The 16,246-nt window shown below is 37.8% G+C and overlaps 1 protein-coding gene across 4 annotated transcripts in view; it reads left to right on the top strand.

Annotated features, from left to right (window-relative positions):
* The window catches only part of NELL2 (neural EGFL like 2), a 355,809-nt gene that overhangs the window by 188,881 nt on the left and 150,682 nt on the right, over positions 1-16,246 (top strand). For all 4 annotated transcript variants that reach the window (XM_070494724.1, XM_014836288.3, XM_014836289.3 and 1 more), the window contains one exon: positions 5,912-6,040. In XM_070494724.1, the coding sequence (XP_070350825.1) occupies positions 5,912-6,040 (129 nt within the window). The remainder of the gene's footprint in view (positions 1-5,911; positions 6,041-16,246) is intronic.

Below are 16,246 nucleotides of genomic sequence, written 5' to 3'. Positions count from 1 at the left end.
GGGCATGTTATTAAAATGCATATCCTGATCCAGCAGGTCTGGGGGCAAGCCCAAGAATCTGCATTTCTAACAAGCTTTCAGGTGATGCTGATACTGCTAGTCAGTGGACCACACTTTGAGTCATTATCTATTGCTGCATAACGAATTGCCCCAAAGCTCAGTGGCTTAAAAAAACAACTATTTATTATATATCATAATATTTTAGGTCAGGAATTCAAACAGGGTTTGGCCAGGTGATTATCTTGCTCCACATGGTGTTAACTGGGACACTCAGCTGGAAGGTAGGCTGGGCTGGAAGGTTCACGATGGCCTCCCTGTGTGCTGGACATCTTCGTAGGGCTGATGGGAAGGCTGAGCACAGCCAGAACTCTCTACCTCTCCATGTAATCTCAGGACTTCCTGTGATCTCTCCAGCAGATTAGTAGTCAGACTTCTTAAATGATGGCTTGGGCTCTTAAAGACGTGGTCTGAAACTGACAAAGCATCACTTCTACCACATTTCATTGGTCAAAGCTGTCACAGGCCACTCCTTATTCAAGGGGAGGGGAAATAGACACCACCAGGATCAGTGGAGTATTAAAAATTTGTGGCCGTCTTTAATCCACTAGTAGTGGCCAGAAGCTAGTCAGAGACTGGGGAAGTGAATAGCATAGAAGTTAGTCAAGATTGGCTAGGACAAGATTTGAGTAAGAAGCTGAGATAGGCCTTTCATATGTCAAGAGAAGCCCTGATCATATCCAGTTCTTTCTAAAAGAGGCTTGATATATTACAAAAAGCAAGTTAAGAAATGGAAAAGCTAGCTATGAAAATCATGTTAGATTGTTTATAGTTTAAAAAATTAATGTGTTTACACAGCTCACTCAAAATACGACAAAATGTACTGTGACCTACGCCCCCTTTACCTGAGATTCTGATATAATTGATATGAGATGGAGCCTTGGTATCAGCATTTTAAAAAACTCCCAGATAAATTCTTTTATGCAGCCAGCATTGAGAATCACTGGCTTGGATAATATTGGAACTGAAATTGGACAAGTTGGTCATCTTGAAACATTTAGCACCATTTATAATAAAGATTGCTTCAATTTCTGACTTCAAATGTATAGAATAAACAAATGAGTTCTCCTGGCATTCTCTGACTTTTAAACTAGAAAAAGTCAAGTTCTCAAGGCTTAAATATTCTTATTCCTACATGTATGTTGTGACAGATTCATTTGTAATAAAATTGGCCTCCAGTTTCCAGGCCTATCTGCCTAGTGCTAAAGATGCTGTGTTCACAGCTGAAAGAGTAAGTTGTTCAACAAGTTAGTAATTATTCCCTGAAGGAGAGCACGAGGTTCAAGTGTTGACCTTTCTCCTAGAGGTTGGAAACCAAGCTGTGCACCAAAATAAGGCTCCAAATGTTTAGGCACCAAATCAAATCCAACCAAACTGTTTTCTAGTTACCCTACAGCTGGCTGTCTTCTGGAGCTGCAGCTCAGAAGCAGCGTAGCAGCGATGTTCTTTGCACTTTTTTCATATTTGAGAGCCCTTTCAAGGAAGCTTGTAACAAATTACCACATGACACAGACTCAGTGACACAGCGAGGACTTAGAAAGATACAGAAATAATCTTATTTCAGTTTTCATATCTGCAGCCCTTTCCATTCTCCTTCTCCCTTGGCAGCCCCTGTCTCTGCTTGCAATACCATTAAGGCCTATACACTAAATGTCCCACTTTAATTTTGCATTTATTTCATTGTGCTGTATAGTTATAAGTAGTATGGGCATCCATATGCAGAAGGCTGAGTGGGTGTAGATTGTTTTCTCCCAACTTCTGGATAATCCATGATTTCCCACATTATTTAATCATAGCTTCATGATTCTTCTTACCTACTTATCACCATTAACATTATTTAGTTAATTTTTTTATATCCCGTTAGTCAAGTCATTTTTTAAAAATTTTGTTTCATTCCTAAGCAGTGTTATCCATGAAATAATGGGATTATTTGTAGATTCATGTATTTCTTGTACATATTAAAAGAAATCCATTGCCATTAGTATTCAAAAAGAAAAAATTCATCCACGCACACTTTGGGAAAAATTAGGATTATCTGTCATCTTGCAAACAATAGAACACCCAATCCAACTGACTTAAGCAAAGAAGAAAAAAAAAAAGAAATATATGGTCCCAGTAAGCAGCTTGATTTCAGATCTCAAATCCTGCCCCTTTCCCCAGCTGCATCTCTGTTTGTCTCCTCCGAGCTGGCTTTATTTTCAGGCTCTATGTGTTCTCAGGTAGACCCCTGACATTCTTCTGTTCACATCAGTATGATACCCAGGCAGGTGGAAGAAAAAGTTCAATATCTTCATGAGTTGAACAGAAATCTCAGGATTGAGTTTTAATCATCTTCATTAGCCTCAATCGGATCATATGCCCAGCCCTTAAGAAACGATTGTGTTCTGGCTGGTGGGATGCATTGATTGGCTTGGCCTTATCTGTAGCGCAGTAGAGTCATTTTCCTATAAGCTTGTGGGCTGACAGTAAGGGCAAATGTTTCGTCCAAAGTATGACTAGGGTTTTTGTTTTTTTTTTTTTCCTCACGAAAGGAGGAATAGATACCTATAGGCAAAGCCAGCAAATATTCACCTCAAAGTTACTGTATTCTCTTCCTGGTCATGTACAACCTTTGTATAACTATGTATAACCTTTATGTATATCGTTCTTAGTCCTAATCTTTTGTATCCCCTCTTCCGTGCTTATCCAGTTCTAGAGAGATGCATATTAATATTTTATAGAAAGATCTATACTTAATAAAAGGTATAGAACTTCATGTAAATTTGAAAAGCTTACAAAAGGAGTAGAAAACTTGGTATCCTTGAGGTTAAAATCCAAAGGAGGAAATAAAAGAAAGGCTAGATTGTATTAGATCATTGATCCATCCATATGTAACAAATATTTAAACTTATTTTATGATAGGTCTCTCAACATGTTTGGTTTGTGGCTCATTAGTAATAGTCTAATTGCTTTAATTATTAACAAATACTATACTATTATGCTTTTATGTAGATGATCTCATTTGAACCTTACATTTTTGTGCGGTAGATATTACCCTCATTTTACAGGTAAGAAAAACTGAAGGTTTAGAAAGGTTAATTAACTTACACGCCTAGTGATTTTCATAGCCAGTAAGTGGTGGAATTTGGACGTGAATCCAGGTCTTCCAACTCCAGAAGCCAAGCACTCATGAGTAGAAATGCAACTCTGAAGGGAATAGGACTATGATTTATTGCCAACTCCTACTCTGACTTTTTGAGGTTATTCCCTATAGATTGGAAACAGCCCACTTTAATTGAGCTGAATTTTCTACCCTTCAGTAGTTAGCCTTTGACCCTGCCATTTTGGATCTAAGCAGTAAAACAACCAATAGATTCAGTCAACATGTTTGTTGAGAAAATAAATCAAAATAGCTATCTGACATTGTTTAGAGTAAATTAGAATTTGATTGATGAAATTTTCAGTTTTCAAGTCTCTGGGTTAATAAGAAAAACCCATCTGATAAAAAGTAAAGCACTCTCTAACTGAACCTAAAATGGTGAAAGTGGGATCACACTGTATCTAATAGTTGGAAAATTCTTGCAGCAGTTAGACACTGCATAGTGAGCATGCGCATATTTGATGCTGAGATGAGGGGGCTCCCCACCGCTTGGGCAGAACTGCAAATGGGTTGTAATAGAGGTGGCATATGGCATAGACAGTGGTAGCATAGATTGGGCAGAGCCTGAAAAATGGGAGAAGAGAAAATGCAGCAAAGTGAAAAGTTGAATGGATAGTTTTGAAAAATATAAGCTTACGAAAGAAAAATAAAAATGCATTAGAAACGGTACCTGTTCTTAGTCATAGCGCTCTTGAAAGTTGTTTGAAATATTACAGGTAAAATTATACCAAGACTTAGCACTGTGTTAAAACATGATCTCTTAATTTTCTATGTATCTTAAGGAGCCAGCCAGTTTTTTTAGTACCTTTGTTTTAATTTAGCATAAATATGGAGTGACTTTTTGGAGCCTTTTCATTTTATATTGATGGTGTGCTGAGCTATTGGGATAGAGAATGAAGATGGCTTTTTAGCTGAAATTATTCCCCCTCAGGCATTGTAAAAAGATAATGGAATACGTTTTAAGAAATATGGTCTCAATTTAGCTACTTAAAGAAGAAAGAAAAAAAAGACCCTAGGAGAAAACATATTTAACTTTTCTTTTTCTTAAGAATGAACTTTTTACTTCTAAATGTTCAGCTTTAATCATGAGCATTTAGATTGTGAAGAATCTTGTCAAGAAGAGTAAGGTTGTCAAGTGATTTAAATGCTATTATTGACCATATATTTTTCTAGTCTTTGTACATATTTTTTGATCTATTTTATTTCTGTAGAAATCACTAATTCATTTGATTTTTCCTATCTCTCTCTCTCTCTCTCTTTTGTTTTCTTTTTTGACGAGGAAGATCAGCCCTGAGCTAACATCTGTTGCCAATCTTCCTCTTTTTGCTTGAGGAAGATTGTCCCTGAGCTAATATCTGTGGCAGTCTTCCTCCATTTTGTATGTGGGACACTGCCACAGTATGGCTTGATGAGCAGTGTGTAGGTCTGTGTCCGTGATATGAACCCATGAACCTTGGGCAGCTGATGTAGAGCCTTCGAACTTAACCACTATGCCACTGGGCTGGCCCCTCTATCTCTTTTTAATGCCATCATTGTATTTTGAGAGCATCCCCCTTCTTAAGGCTTGTTAAGTCATACAAACATTATTTTACTATACATCATAGTTGCATTTCATGGGGGATATGTTTTAACTCTGGGGTGATATTAAAAATATCCGTAATGAGCACCAACCAGTCAAAATGGGCATCAACCACTATGCTGTACAGAGTCCACCTGTTGGCTGTGGTATAGTTTAGGCCACCCTTTCACTGAATCACCATGTTCTATCATAATTTTATTACTAATAAGATGAACCGATTTAGAACTTCCATATTCATGATTTTCTCCAGTCAGAGTTTTCTCTTAGCTGTAGACAGATGAGTTTATTCTGAGCTATGTGAAATAGATTCTTCTAGTGCTGTCTTCTTTTATATGTGGACTGAAATAGTAATTCATTAGACAATGTAAAACTGGATAGATAACATGCATCAGGCAATTTGAAAATTGTTTGAATGATGTGTGATCATGTAATTTCCATTAAAAATGAATTCTAGTGTTCAAGATTTTCATTTCAGCATCTTAGATGATCTTTGAACAAGGGATTCACACAGAAAAAAGAGATCATGCGAAATTACACATGATTGGTGTCACTGTTTATAAAATGTTCCATTTTTCTTTCCTCTCATAAACTCTGGGATCTGTGAAATCTTTGTAATTCATAAAAATTTTCTTCTTTTAAGTGGACGCTCTTTGCCTTGAAGATTTCCAGAGAAGATTAGATTAAAGTGATGCAATTTTTACTTTTTAATACATTTGGAATTTTTTTTTAAAGGATGCCAGGCTGTCTATTTCATATCCTAAATATGCAATGTGCACATTTTGTCTGGCCTGGTCTGTTTTACCCCTAGTTAGTGATAACGTTCCACTGCTAGTTCTCAGATTACTTTTCACTGTGTTATGTAAATGAAGATTCACAATGTAGAAGAAGCTTTCCAAGATCTTTCTTTGTTTTTGATATTTGGAGGACTGTAATTAGAATATTAGAATTAACGTATTAAACATAAAGAAGTTTATAGTACAGATAGCATGGAGTTCTATAAATATTGGATGAAGATATCAATGTAAAAAATCATTTAGGGAAGATAGCTTCTAAATCAAGGGACGATATGAAGTAGATAAAGTTTATTTGCTTTGTCAGAGTTTCGCTTACCTGAATAAGTTTCTGTTTTCTTGTAGGTTATGACTTTTGTTCTGAAAGGCATAACTGCATGGAGAATTCCGTCTGCAGAAATCTGAATGACAGGGCCGTTTGCAGCTGTCGCGATGGTTTTAGGGCTCTTCGAGAGGACAATGCCTACTGTGAAGGTAATCCTTGCAATGATGTGTAGCTCAGCCATATAAATTTCCTAGGAGTACTGCACGCAAAATTTATTAATTTCCCAGGTTGTCAAGTTGATGGGCCCATTAAAAGCAGTGAATTTAATTTGAAGCATATTAATCAGCTAAAAATAATTATCTTTCAAAGTATAGTTTTTCAGCTATCTGCTGTATGTCAGACTAATAAGTTAATATGGCTGGTTTCTTGAATTAGAACAATACTTCCACTGTGAAATTGCCTTCTTTTTTTTTTTCATAATTAGATATTCAGATTGTTCACATATCGACATGATTCCTGTGGCTTGCAGTCAGAACTGGAGTCAGAGTTTTCCAGACCATGTTGTGTAACAAAGGCAGTCAATTACCCGGAAGACAAGGTGCCCACCACTGCTTTTGTTTGCTACTGCGAGTCATCTCAGTGGTTGGCATCATGCACTAGGGTGTTTAGTAAATAGTTCTGGTGGAGTAAATAGTTTCCTAGTTATTTTTTTAAATCTTAACTCATGTCCACGGTAGTTTATTCTCTCATGGAAACAGTCCAAATACAGTGAGGAGGCCCTTGGCATTCACAAATACTATGGCTCTGACTGTTCATGACGACCCCAGAAGTCCCTGAGGTATGGTAGTTTATTATTTCTCTGAGGCCCAGATTTGAATCCTTCTCATTAATTGTGTGTCTAGCTAGTGGGTCTTGCAAGTAAGAACACTGATATGGTGGTATTTGGGCATTTGAACGTTTGGAGGGTTCTAGACTTACTTTTTCCAAATGTCAAGAATGTGCCATAGGTCCTTGGAGATGGAAGAGCTCCAAGGTTTGAACATGCAGCCTCTGTTTAAGCTACGTCATGATTCCTTGGCCCTCTGGAAACCAAGTTCTGTTGTTTTCCTTGGCTTTCAATAGATTTTTTTTCTGCTTTAAAAATCGGTATTCATTTTTAAAATGGACCCTTTTTTCTAAAGTATTTCTTTAAGTGCTTCTGATGTAGTCCTAAAGAGACCCATTCCATTTTTGCCAAAGGAGGGGCATATGGCTTCCCTTCTCCATTCGTAATACAGATTTATTTAAAATTCCTCATTTTGAAAACTTTTATGTGAGAAATGGATTTAAACTGGCTTTGTGTGATAATGTATTTTTCATCACAATATTTGAGCTCTCTAATATGTAATAAGCCTCATTGATATTGTTAATGTGTATAATATGAAACCACATGATATAAATTCAGTTGATATCTCTTTTTGAATCTTAATTTTATGACATTTTTTATTTTGAGCTACCGCTTTTGTTGTTGTTGTTAAGAAGTCACTCATGTAACAAATGTTTAGTGAGCACCTGCTGTGTATGAAGCATATTTCTAGGCACTGGGTAGTAAATGGTGAATAAAACTGATAAGGTTCGCATGCTCAGGAGCTTACCTTCTAGGGGAGGACAGAGAATAACTGGATACCTGTAGAAATAGAGAAGACGATTTCAGGTAGTAATAAATAATAGGAAGAAAACAAAACAAGACGATGTAGTAGAGATTTATTGGGGGTTAATTTGGATGGGATGGTCAGGAAGAGCTTCTGGGGCTAGAGAGGGGAGGGTTGACAGTTGACTTGAGACTTGATGAAAGGAAACAGCCACGGAAAGATCTGGAACAGAGCATTCCAACCAGAAGGAATAGCAAGTTGAGAGACCCTAAGAGGGAACTGGCTTCGATGTTCTAGAAACAGAAAGAAGGATAATGTGATGAAGCAGACAAGTCAGAGGAGGTGCAGTTGGAGAATTAGGCAGGGCCGGGTAATTTGGGGAGGCTTGTAAGGATTATAAATTTGTCTCAAGTAGGGGAGTGACATGCACAGACTTGTATTGAAAGGATGACTCTGGCCGCAGCGTGTTAGATGAACTGTGGCGTTTAATGTGGTGAGGAGAACAGAAGTGTAAATGAGAACACTAGTTGGAAGACAATTGCTGTAATCTAGGCAAAATTGTTGGTGGACTGGATTAGGAACGTGATAAGGAAGGTAAAGAGGAGGGAGCATATCCATAGCATGTTTCGGAAGCAGAGCCAACAATGCTTGCAGATAGTTTCTTGTGGAGGAGAATTGAAGAGGGATCAAGAGGAGTCAAGGTTTGGAGTTTGAGCAAGAGATGGACGGTGTTGCCATTTATTGAGACGAAAGAATTTAAGGTAAGAGGCCAGAGATTTAGGTTAAAGTATTTATCAACGCAACCTATTGAAAATCAGTTTAATCGTAAAGACCAGATCGCTGTTTTTATCTACAAGTTTATGTGTAGCACAAATTGGCAGCCATTTTCCATCCTGAATGCATCACACTGAAAAATGGCTTGTAAATTTCTATATGTTGTTTGTCATTTAAAGATGTAATCTTCAAAAGTTAAGAAAATGGTGGAAAAACTTATTTGTTGATTATAGAGATCTTGAATTATTTATACATGAGGACTTATATCTTTTGTTATTCATGTTAACAGGTTTTAAAGTATTCTGATCAAATTTGGTTTTCCTTTTCATTCTCTTGTTGCTAATTTTAAGGATGTTTTGATTTCTTGTAAGCAACACTTTTAAAAAAAACTTTAAGCAATTGTACAGGTTATTTGTCAGCTGGCCCTATAGAGTTCCAGCCCTCTAAGAAATTAGACTTTTCATTATATACAAAAATAAACAAGTGATCATTTATAAGTGATATAAATTTTATTTGCTATATTGGTGGGGTTGTCTTAATGATATGACACTGTAATTGAGACTATTGATTTTTACTCTAGCTTCCTTGATCAGGGTCAGATTAGCACTGTAAATATTGGAGTTCATTTATTCATTTGACAAATATCTATTGACTGCCTACTTTGTTCAAGGCTAGGCTTGAGTTGAAGCTGTAAATAAGATATACATGACTAATATTCTTTCAGCCAAGAAAGGTAATAAACAGATCATTACACCAAAGAGCATTTAATTGCAAGAATGGCAAGTGCCTTGAAAGAGAAATAAGTTAACAGAAGGTCTAATCTGGATGGGTGGTGAGGTTAGGGAAAATTTTGCCTGAAGAAAACAGTGTTATTCTGAAATCTGAAGGATAAGTAAAAATCAGGTAGGCATAGAAGTGAAAGTGGGAAAAAAGGGAATCTTCATGTCTGCAGGCCTGGAGGTGAAAGAAGCACTTTGTAAGAACTGAAGGAAAGCCAGGCACTGGAGGCAGAGAGCGAGGGAGAGGTGCCTGATGAGACCAATGATGGAGAGCAGGGCTTTGAAGGGCAACTAAAGATGAAGGGTTTCATTCAAAGAACAAGGAGGAGCCAGTGAAAGGTTTTAAGCAGAGGTGTGCCATGATTACACTTGTGTTTTAAATAAATCACTCCAACTGCAGGCTGACTAGGGCTAAGACTGGATGCAGGGAAACTGGTGCATGAGAAACAGTGGTGGTTTGCACTCAAAGTGGAGATGGCGATGTGGATGCTCTCGAGAGCATTCGTAAGGTAAAACCAGTCCTGATGATTAATTGGTGATAATGGATGGTGTGGAGAGAGGTTTCAATGTTGATACTCGGGTTTCTGGCCTGAGATTAGGCAGATATTGGTGCTGTTCACTTAGGGAGCAGATGGGGTGGAAAAATCACGTTGGGTTATAGTGCCTATGGGACATCTAAGATGAGTAGCTGGTTGAAGGTACATGGATGTGGCGTTCAGAGTTTAAGTTGGACATAAATCACAGGATTCTTTGGCATATAAATGGTAGTTGAGGAAATGGAAGAGAGTTTTGAAAAACTCCAGTATTTGAGCATTTTGTAGAAAAGATGATTTGGTGATGGAGACAGCAAAGTCATGGCTGAAATGTAGGAGGAAAGAGAAGAGAAGATAGTGTCACAGAAACCAAGGGAAAGAGAAGATTTCAAGAAGGAAGTAGAATGCTTCTGAGAGATCAAAAAAGATGAAGACTGAAAGATATCCTTTGCATTGAACCTACAAATGACACTGAGGACATCAGCAATGGAGATTTTGGTGCAAAGGTGAAGACAGAAGCCAGTTTGGAGTACACGGAAGATGGCATATGGGGAAAAAACGGATCTGATGAAGGGAGAGAACTCCTTCCAGAAGTTTGCTTATGAAGGGAAGGAGAAAGAGAGCAGCGGCTGAAGGGCAAGTGGGGCTGAAGAAGGGTTTTTCTTCTCTACCCCCTTTTTTTCCTTTTAAATTCTGCACCTCTCTCCTCCTGCCCCTACTATCTCAGCCATGCAGATGATAACTGCTTGTTCTTGAAGGAGTTTTGCAATTCCTTGGATGTTTACAAACATGTTTTAATATTAGGATTTTATGACTGGATGGTTTGTCCAGCCTTTAAGATATAAAGGATCTAAAATAACTGGAAGTATATTGACCTCCTTTATGTTACTTACAAACTATATGTTTACCATCTTTCTCTTTATATTCGTCTCCATTCATTCAATATCCCTTATTCCCTATAGATTCTTATCAAATTTTTAGTACTTCCTCTTTCATTTAGTCTCTTGTCACTACATAGAGTCTATAAAAGATGTCAAAAATTCAGTTGGACATCATGTTTTTCAGAATGGTTCTTTGCTACGTGTCATCACTTTAAACTGAAAATCGTGGGAGCTTTTGATGTTTTGACTAGATTGTCCTTCTTGACATTCCACTAGTCAGTAAGGTTAGGACCATCTTGACATTCTGTTTTAGATAGCGTCTTCAGAAGTCATTCATTTGGTAAGTAAGTCTCTTTAGCACATATAGTTGCTGGGGATTAAGCTGTGTCAGCCCGATAGAGCATTACGATGAAGAAGGTTTTTCCTGATTCCCAAACCCCTTAAAATCCCTGGCGTTGTTGCTCTCCAAGTCTTTGGCATTACTCTAAGAACAGGAAAACAGTTCTGTGTAAGTGAGTCATTTATATAATTTTGTACCACGCATAATTACCGAAATTGGCAATTGATGTCTTATTAATGAATTCTGAAGTAAGTTTGTGGGATGTTTCTTCAAATTAACAAGAATACAGGAAATCGTTTGGTATAGTCTAAATGCTCTAAAAGAATAATCCTTTATTGATAGACTAATTTGTCTTGGATTTGTTCAATCTGTTTCATTCTCACTCCTGCTATGAGATTTCTTTTTTTTTTTTGAGGAAGATCAGCCCTGAGCTAACATCTGCTGCCAATCCTCCTCTTTTTTTGCTGAGAAAGACTGGCCCTGAGTTAGTATCCATGCCCATCTTCCTCTTGTTTATATGTGGGATGCCTGCCTCAGCATGGCTTAGATAAGCAGTGCATAGGTCCACACCCGGGATCCAAACTGGTGAACCCTGGGCCACTGAAGTGGAATGTGTGAACCTAACCACTGCACTACCAGGCCAGCCCCCAGATTTCACTTTTGCTTCATGTCACCTTCTGTTTAGTCATTCTGTGTCTCTCCCTCTCCTCCTCAGCCAGGATGCATGCTCCAGATTAGCATTTACAAAACACTGTTTCTTCTACTTGAGAGTTCACACTGCCTTCTTGTTGCTCACCAGATCGTGCGGACTCTTTTGCCAAAGTTCTAAGGCTCTCTGTCACCTGGCCCTACATAGCTATTCATCCATTAATCCTTAACAGGTCACCCTCAGCTATGTTGACCATTTCCTTTGCTCTTGGTGGTTCGTCTGTGTGCTGAATTGAACGGTGTCCCTCCAGAAGTCTTATGTTGAAGTCCTAATCTCGAGTGTCTCAGAATGTGACTTTATTTGGAAATAGGGATTTTGCAGATGTAGTCAGTTAAGATGAAGTCATACTGGATAAGGGTGGAACCCTACTCCAATGTGACTGCTGTCCCTATAAAAAGGGGAAATTGGACACAGACACTGGGGAGAATGTCATGTGAACATGAAGGCAGAGCTAGGGGTGATGTGCCTACAAGCCAAGGAACACCAGAGATTGTCAGCAAAGCACCAGGAGCTAGGTGAGGGGCGTGCAACAGACTGTCCGTCTCGGCCTCAGAAGGAACCAACTCAACCCTCTGACACCTTGATTCTGGGCTTCTAGCCCAAAGAATGGTGAGACAATAAATCTCTGTTGCTTAAGCCCCTAGTTTGTGGTACTTTATTCTGGTGGCCCTAGCAAACTAATGCAACCTGACAGAAGTCCCGTTCACTCTGTGGTCTGATGATGGTCCATGATTTCATCATCCTTGTAGACTCTGCTTAATTTTTATTTTTTCTTTGAAGATTTTCTTGATGAATTAAGTGCACATAGATTTAATTTCTCAAATCTGTTTTTGATTTTATCTGACTGAAGAATTAGCACCTTGTTCTGTACTGATTTATATGCAGTTGTCCAGATGTAATATACTTTTGTATATGTATACTGTATTACTTATTAAGGGATTTATATATGTGTGTCTGGATATGTTTTTCCCACCCATACTATTAGTGTCTTGTGGTCATAGACTGCTTATTTTCCTTGGATTCTCCCAAACTTGTAAAATAGGGACAGACAGTATAGAGTTCAAGAAAATATTTGTTTATTGATGGTTTGAAATGCTTAGATATGCTGAGCATGTTGTCCCTTTAGGCTACCTGATCACTAAGTAATTATTCAGGACAGGCATTGAACTTAGTGAATTGTGTTTATATTGTGCATAAGAAAGTCTAATTGTCATATTGATTTTTATAGCTAAAAATGGATTCAGTTGTTTCAAATTGTTATGTATTGGGCTTTAAAAATTATTTTGGGTAGTGCAAGGAAAGGAATTCATTTGTTCATAACATTCATTATTTGTAATTATATGTGCACTGATAAATGACATGCATATTAAAAGGATCATAAATCCCAGAAATTTTCCCATTTCCACCATTGCTTTTACTGAACTCTCTAAGTTTTTATGTAAGATTTGAGTTCTCTCTACAATTTGCAAATGAACTCACTTGAACATCAAATATCTGGCATGTAGAAGGTGCTTAATAAATGCCAGCTGAATGTGGAGATTGGAATCTTAATAAACGTTTGTTTAGCATCTGTATGTGCCAGGCATGGTACACCTTCAAACATAAAATATAAATTATTGCCTTTAGACATCTAGTTCAAATATCTATTTTCTTTTTTATTTCATCGTTCATGACAAAAGAAACACAGTCTCCTCCCACCTCATTCCTGTCTTTGTAATGCGATCCTGTAGCTAATGCCTCTTCTGCCTTGTTTCCTGTTCAGCATTTCAGGAGATTCTAGCCCAGCTACAAAGTAATGTGAGCATAACTCTTAATGAAAACAATTAATTTCTTGATTCTTTTCTATTTTGTATTCTCTTTCCTGCTATTGTTTGTCAACAGGGCTATAATAAAAAACAACACCAATGACTAATAACCATATGGTTCTTTGGAGGCATGTAAAATGCTTTTCACATACAAAACCTCATTTCATCCAGCAGTCCTATGATGTAGGCATTATTATAATCTCCTGTTTTGTAGTTGAGAAAACTGAAGAGCTTGGATATTAAATGATTTACCTAAAATCATTTACCCAGACGGCAAACAATAAACCCAGGGTTCAAATGCATGTCACCTATTTTCAAATTCTGTGGTTTGTTTTTTCACTACTTCTAATTTTCATATTAGATACCTAATCTAATTCTTAGTTTTATAAGTAAAAGTAGCTTATAAATTTTTCTTTAGAAAGACAATTTTTAAAGCAGTTAACTGGCTTTAAAAATGGAATGTTTCTGGAGAGGAAAAAACAGTTTGTAGTCCATCCAGAAAGCAGCTTATTGGCATTAAAGAAACTGTAATGAGCTGGGTCCACTGTAAGTAACCCACACAGGAAGACAATGGGAAAACAAACTGTGTTTTTCTTTCTCTCTTCTTCTTCCCCTCTCCTTCCCTTCCTCCTTCTGTTCTTTCTTCCTCCCTGTCCTTCCCTCTCTCTGCTGCTTACCACTTCACAACTGACTCGTTTAGTGATGAATTCTTGACATGGCCAGTATGCATATCATTAACTACGAGATATAGAGCCAATCTGAGAGGATTCGTAGAGTAGGATAAGTGATAGCCTCACAGAGTTGCTCCAACAGATATGAAGGGAAAGATGTAGAATGAGCTCAGTTCTCTGACTGCAGACCCAGCACCACAAGTCCCCACTGGAGCTAATGGGAGGCCTGCTAACAGAGTGGGGATAAATAACCAGAGGACTGAGCCCTGTGGGATTAATTAGGGAATTCTAGCAGACATCGTAGTTTTCAAAACTATGGTTAATGATGCACTGTCTCTGGTATGTTATGGTAGAGTTTCTTAAATAAAAAAAGTCCAAGCTTACTGTATTACTGTATTAATCAGAGTTCTCCAGAAAAATCAGAATAGGATATATACATAGAGAGAGAGAGACAGACAGGCAGAGAGACAGAGAGAGCGAGAGACATTATAAAGAATTGGCTCATGTAATTCTGGAGGCTGAGAAGTCCCAAGATCTGCAGTCAGTAAGGTAGAGACTGGGAGAGCTGATGGTGTAGTTTCAGTCCAGGTCTAAAGACCTGAGAACCAGAAGAGCTGAGGGTGTAAGTTCCAGTTCCAGGGCAGAAGACCAATGCCACAGCTCATCCAGTTAGGCAGGCAACTTTTTGTTCTAGTCACGTGTTCGATTGATTGAATGAGCCCCACCCACGTTAGGGATGGCCATCTGCTTTACTCAGTCTACCAATTCAAATGTTAATCTCATTCAGAAGCACCCTCACAGACACACCCAGAATAATGTTTTGACCAAATGTCTGGTTACCCCATGCCCTAGTCAAGTTGACACATAGAATTAACCATCATGGTTACAAATTAACAAAAAATAAATAAATAAAAAAGAGAGAGAGGAGGAAAAGCAATTCTGATGCTTCTAAATATGAACTGCCCTTTTAATGGCATCATCTATCCATCTGACCAAATGAAAAATACGCTATGTAAAACAGCTTTCAGGATTAATATGACATATGGAAACATTAAAGTGTTTTTAAGGCACTGAGGAACATCTATTTAACATGTGTACAAAACTGAGGAAACAATATTTTGTTTTGGTTTGTTTTCATGAGAATCATTCCTTCTCTAATTGAGAAGTTTATTGATGCAAAAGTTCTGAAAATCTCTATCAAGTGGCACAGCTAAATTTGAACTTGCATTTACACTTCTTCTGGGTTAATTCATCATTTACTCTCTGTGATACTTAACTTAAGCTTTTTCTAACTCAAAAACAATTTCTATTCATTTGTAAACTTGAACACCATTAAGATATTCAAATCAGAAGAAAAGGGCATTTTTTTTCTTTGAAGCCAGGGTATCTTCTGATATTATAACCACAGGCCCTCCAGGACCAGTTCAACAGACCTTGTCTCTTGTCAATAGAATGATTAAGAATTGTCTTTGAGAAAATTTGCAAAGTCACATAGTCAGAGCATGCGCAGAAGAAGAAATCTTAACCTGAAATGACTGTGGAACCAACAATCCTCCTCCCCATGCAACAAAAGGACCAGGACATGACTGGAACTTGAAAGTCAGACTCTTCTCAGAAGCGAGGGGTCCGTCATTCAAGAAGATCTGGTGTTAGAATTCCTTCCCCACCTCATCATAAATGTTTGGAACCTTACCATAAATGCTTGAAGCCCACCAATCAAAACCTGCCCCGCCAGGGCATCCACATGCCAGCTTGTTCTCCCTAACCTCTTAAATTTTGCCCCAAATCTTGAACTGGGGAGACAGATCTGAAGGCATACTCCCCTTGTCTCCCTGCAGATTAATCTCACAGAATAAAACTGCTCTCTTTACCCAAAAACTGATTCCATAATTAATTGGCTTGTTTATGCATATCGGGTAGGAGAACCCCATTTTGTGTGGTAACAATATGAAGGGAGGATTTTTAAATTAAAAAAATCTACTAAAGATTAAACTACTCTGAATTTCTTCTTAAGCATAGTTTTTCATGCAAAGGAGGTTGAAGAAACAATCAGTGTTACCCACATACTATTCTTTTGAAACCACACACCATAGTTGTATGACTTCCGTGGTCAGCTGATTTTTTTACCCCCCAAACAATACACTTCTCTAGAAAATACTCATATTTGAGTCTGTTGGAGTTCATGATCACTTTGGATGCTCCATAGGAAAGAAATCATAAATTCAGTCATCAATTAATTATATATCTGTATATTAAGTAGGGTTAACAACAAGTACATTCTTCTCTCTGAGG

The sequence above is a fragment of the Equus asinus genome, chromosome 22, assembly GCF_041296235.1.
Source record: "Equus asinus isolate D_3611 breed Donkey chromosome 22, EquAss-T2T_v2, whole genome shotgun sequence".
NCBI classification, from domain to species: domain Eukaryota; kingdom Metazoa; phylum Chordata; class Mammalia; order Perissodactyla; family Equidae; genus Equus; species Equus asinus.
This window is presented reverse-complemented; position numbering and strand designations above follow the sequence as displayed.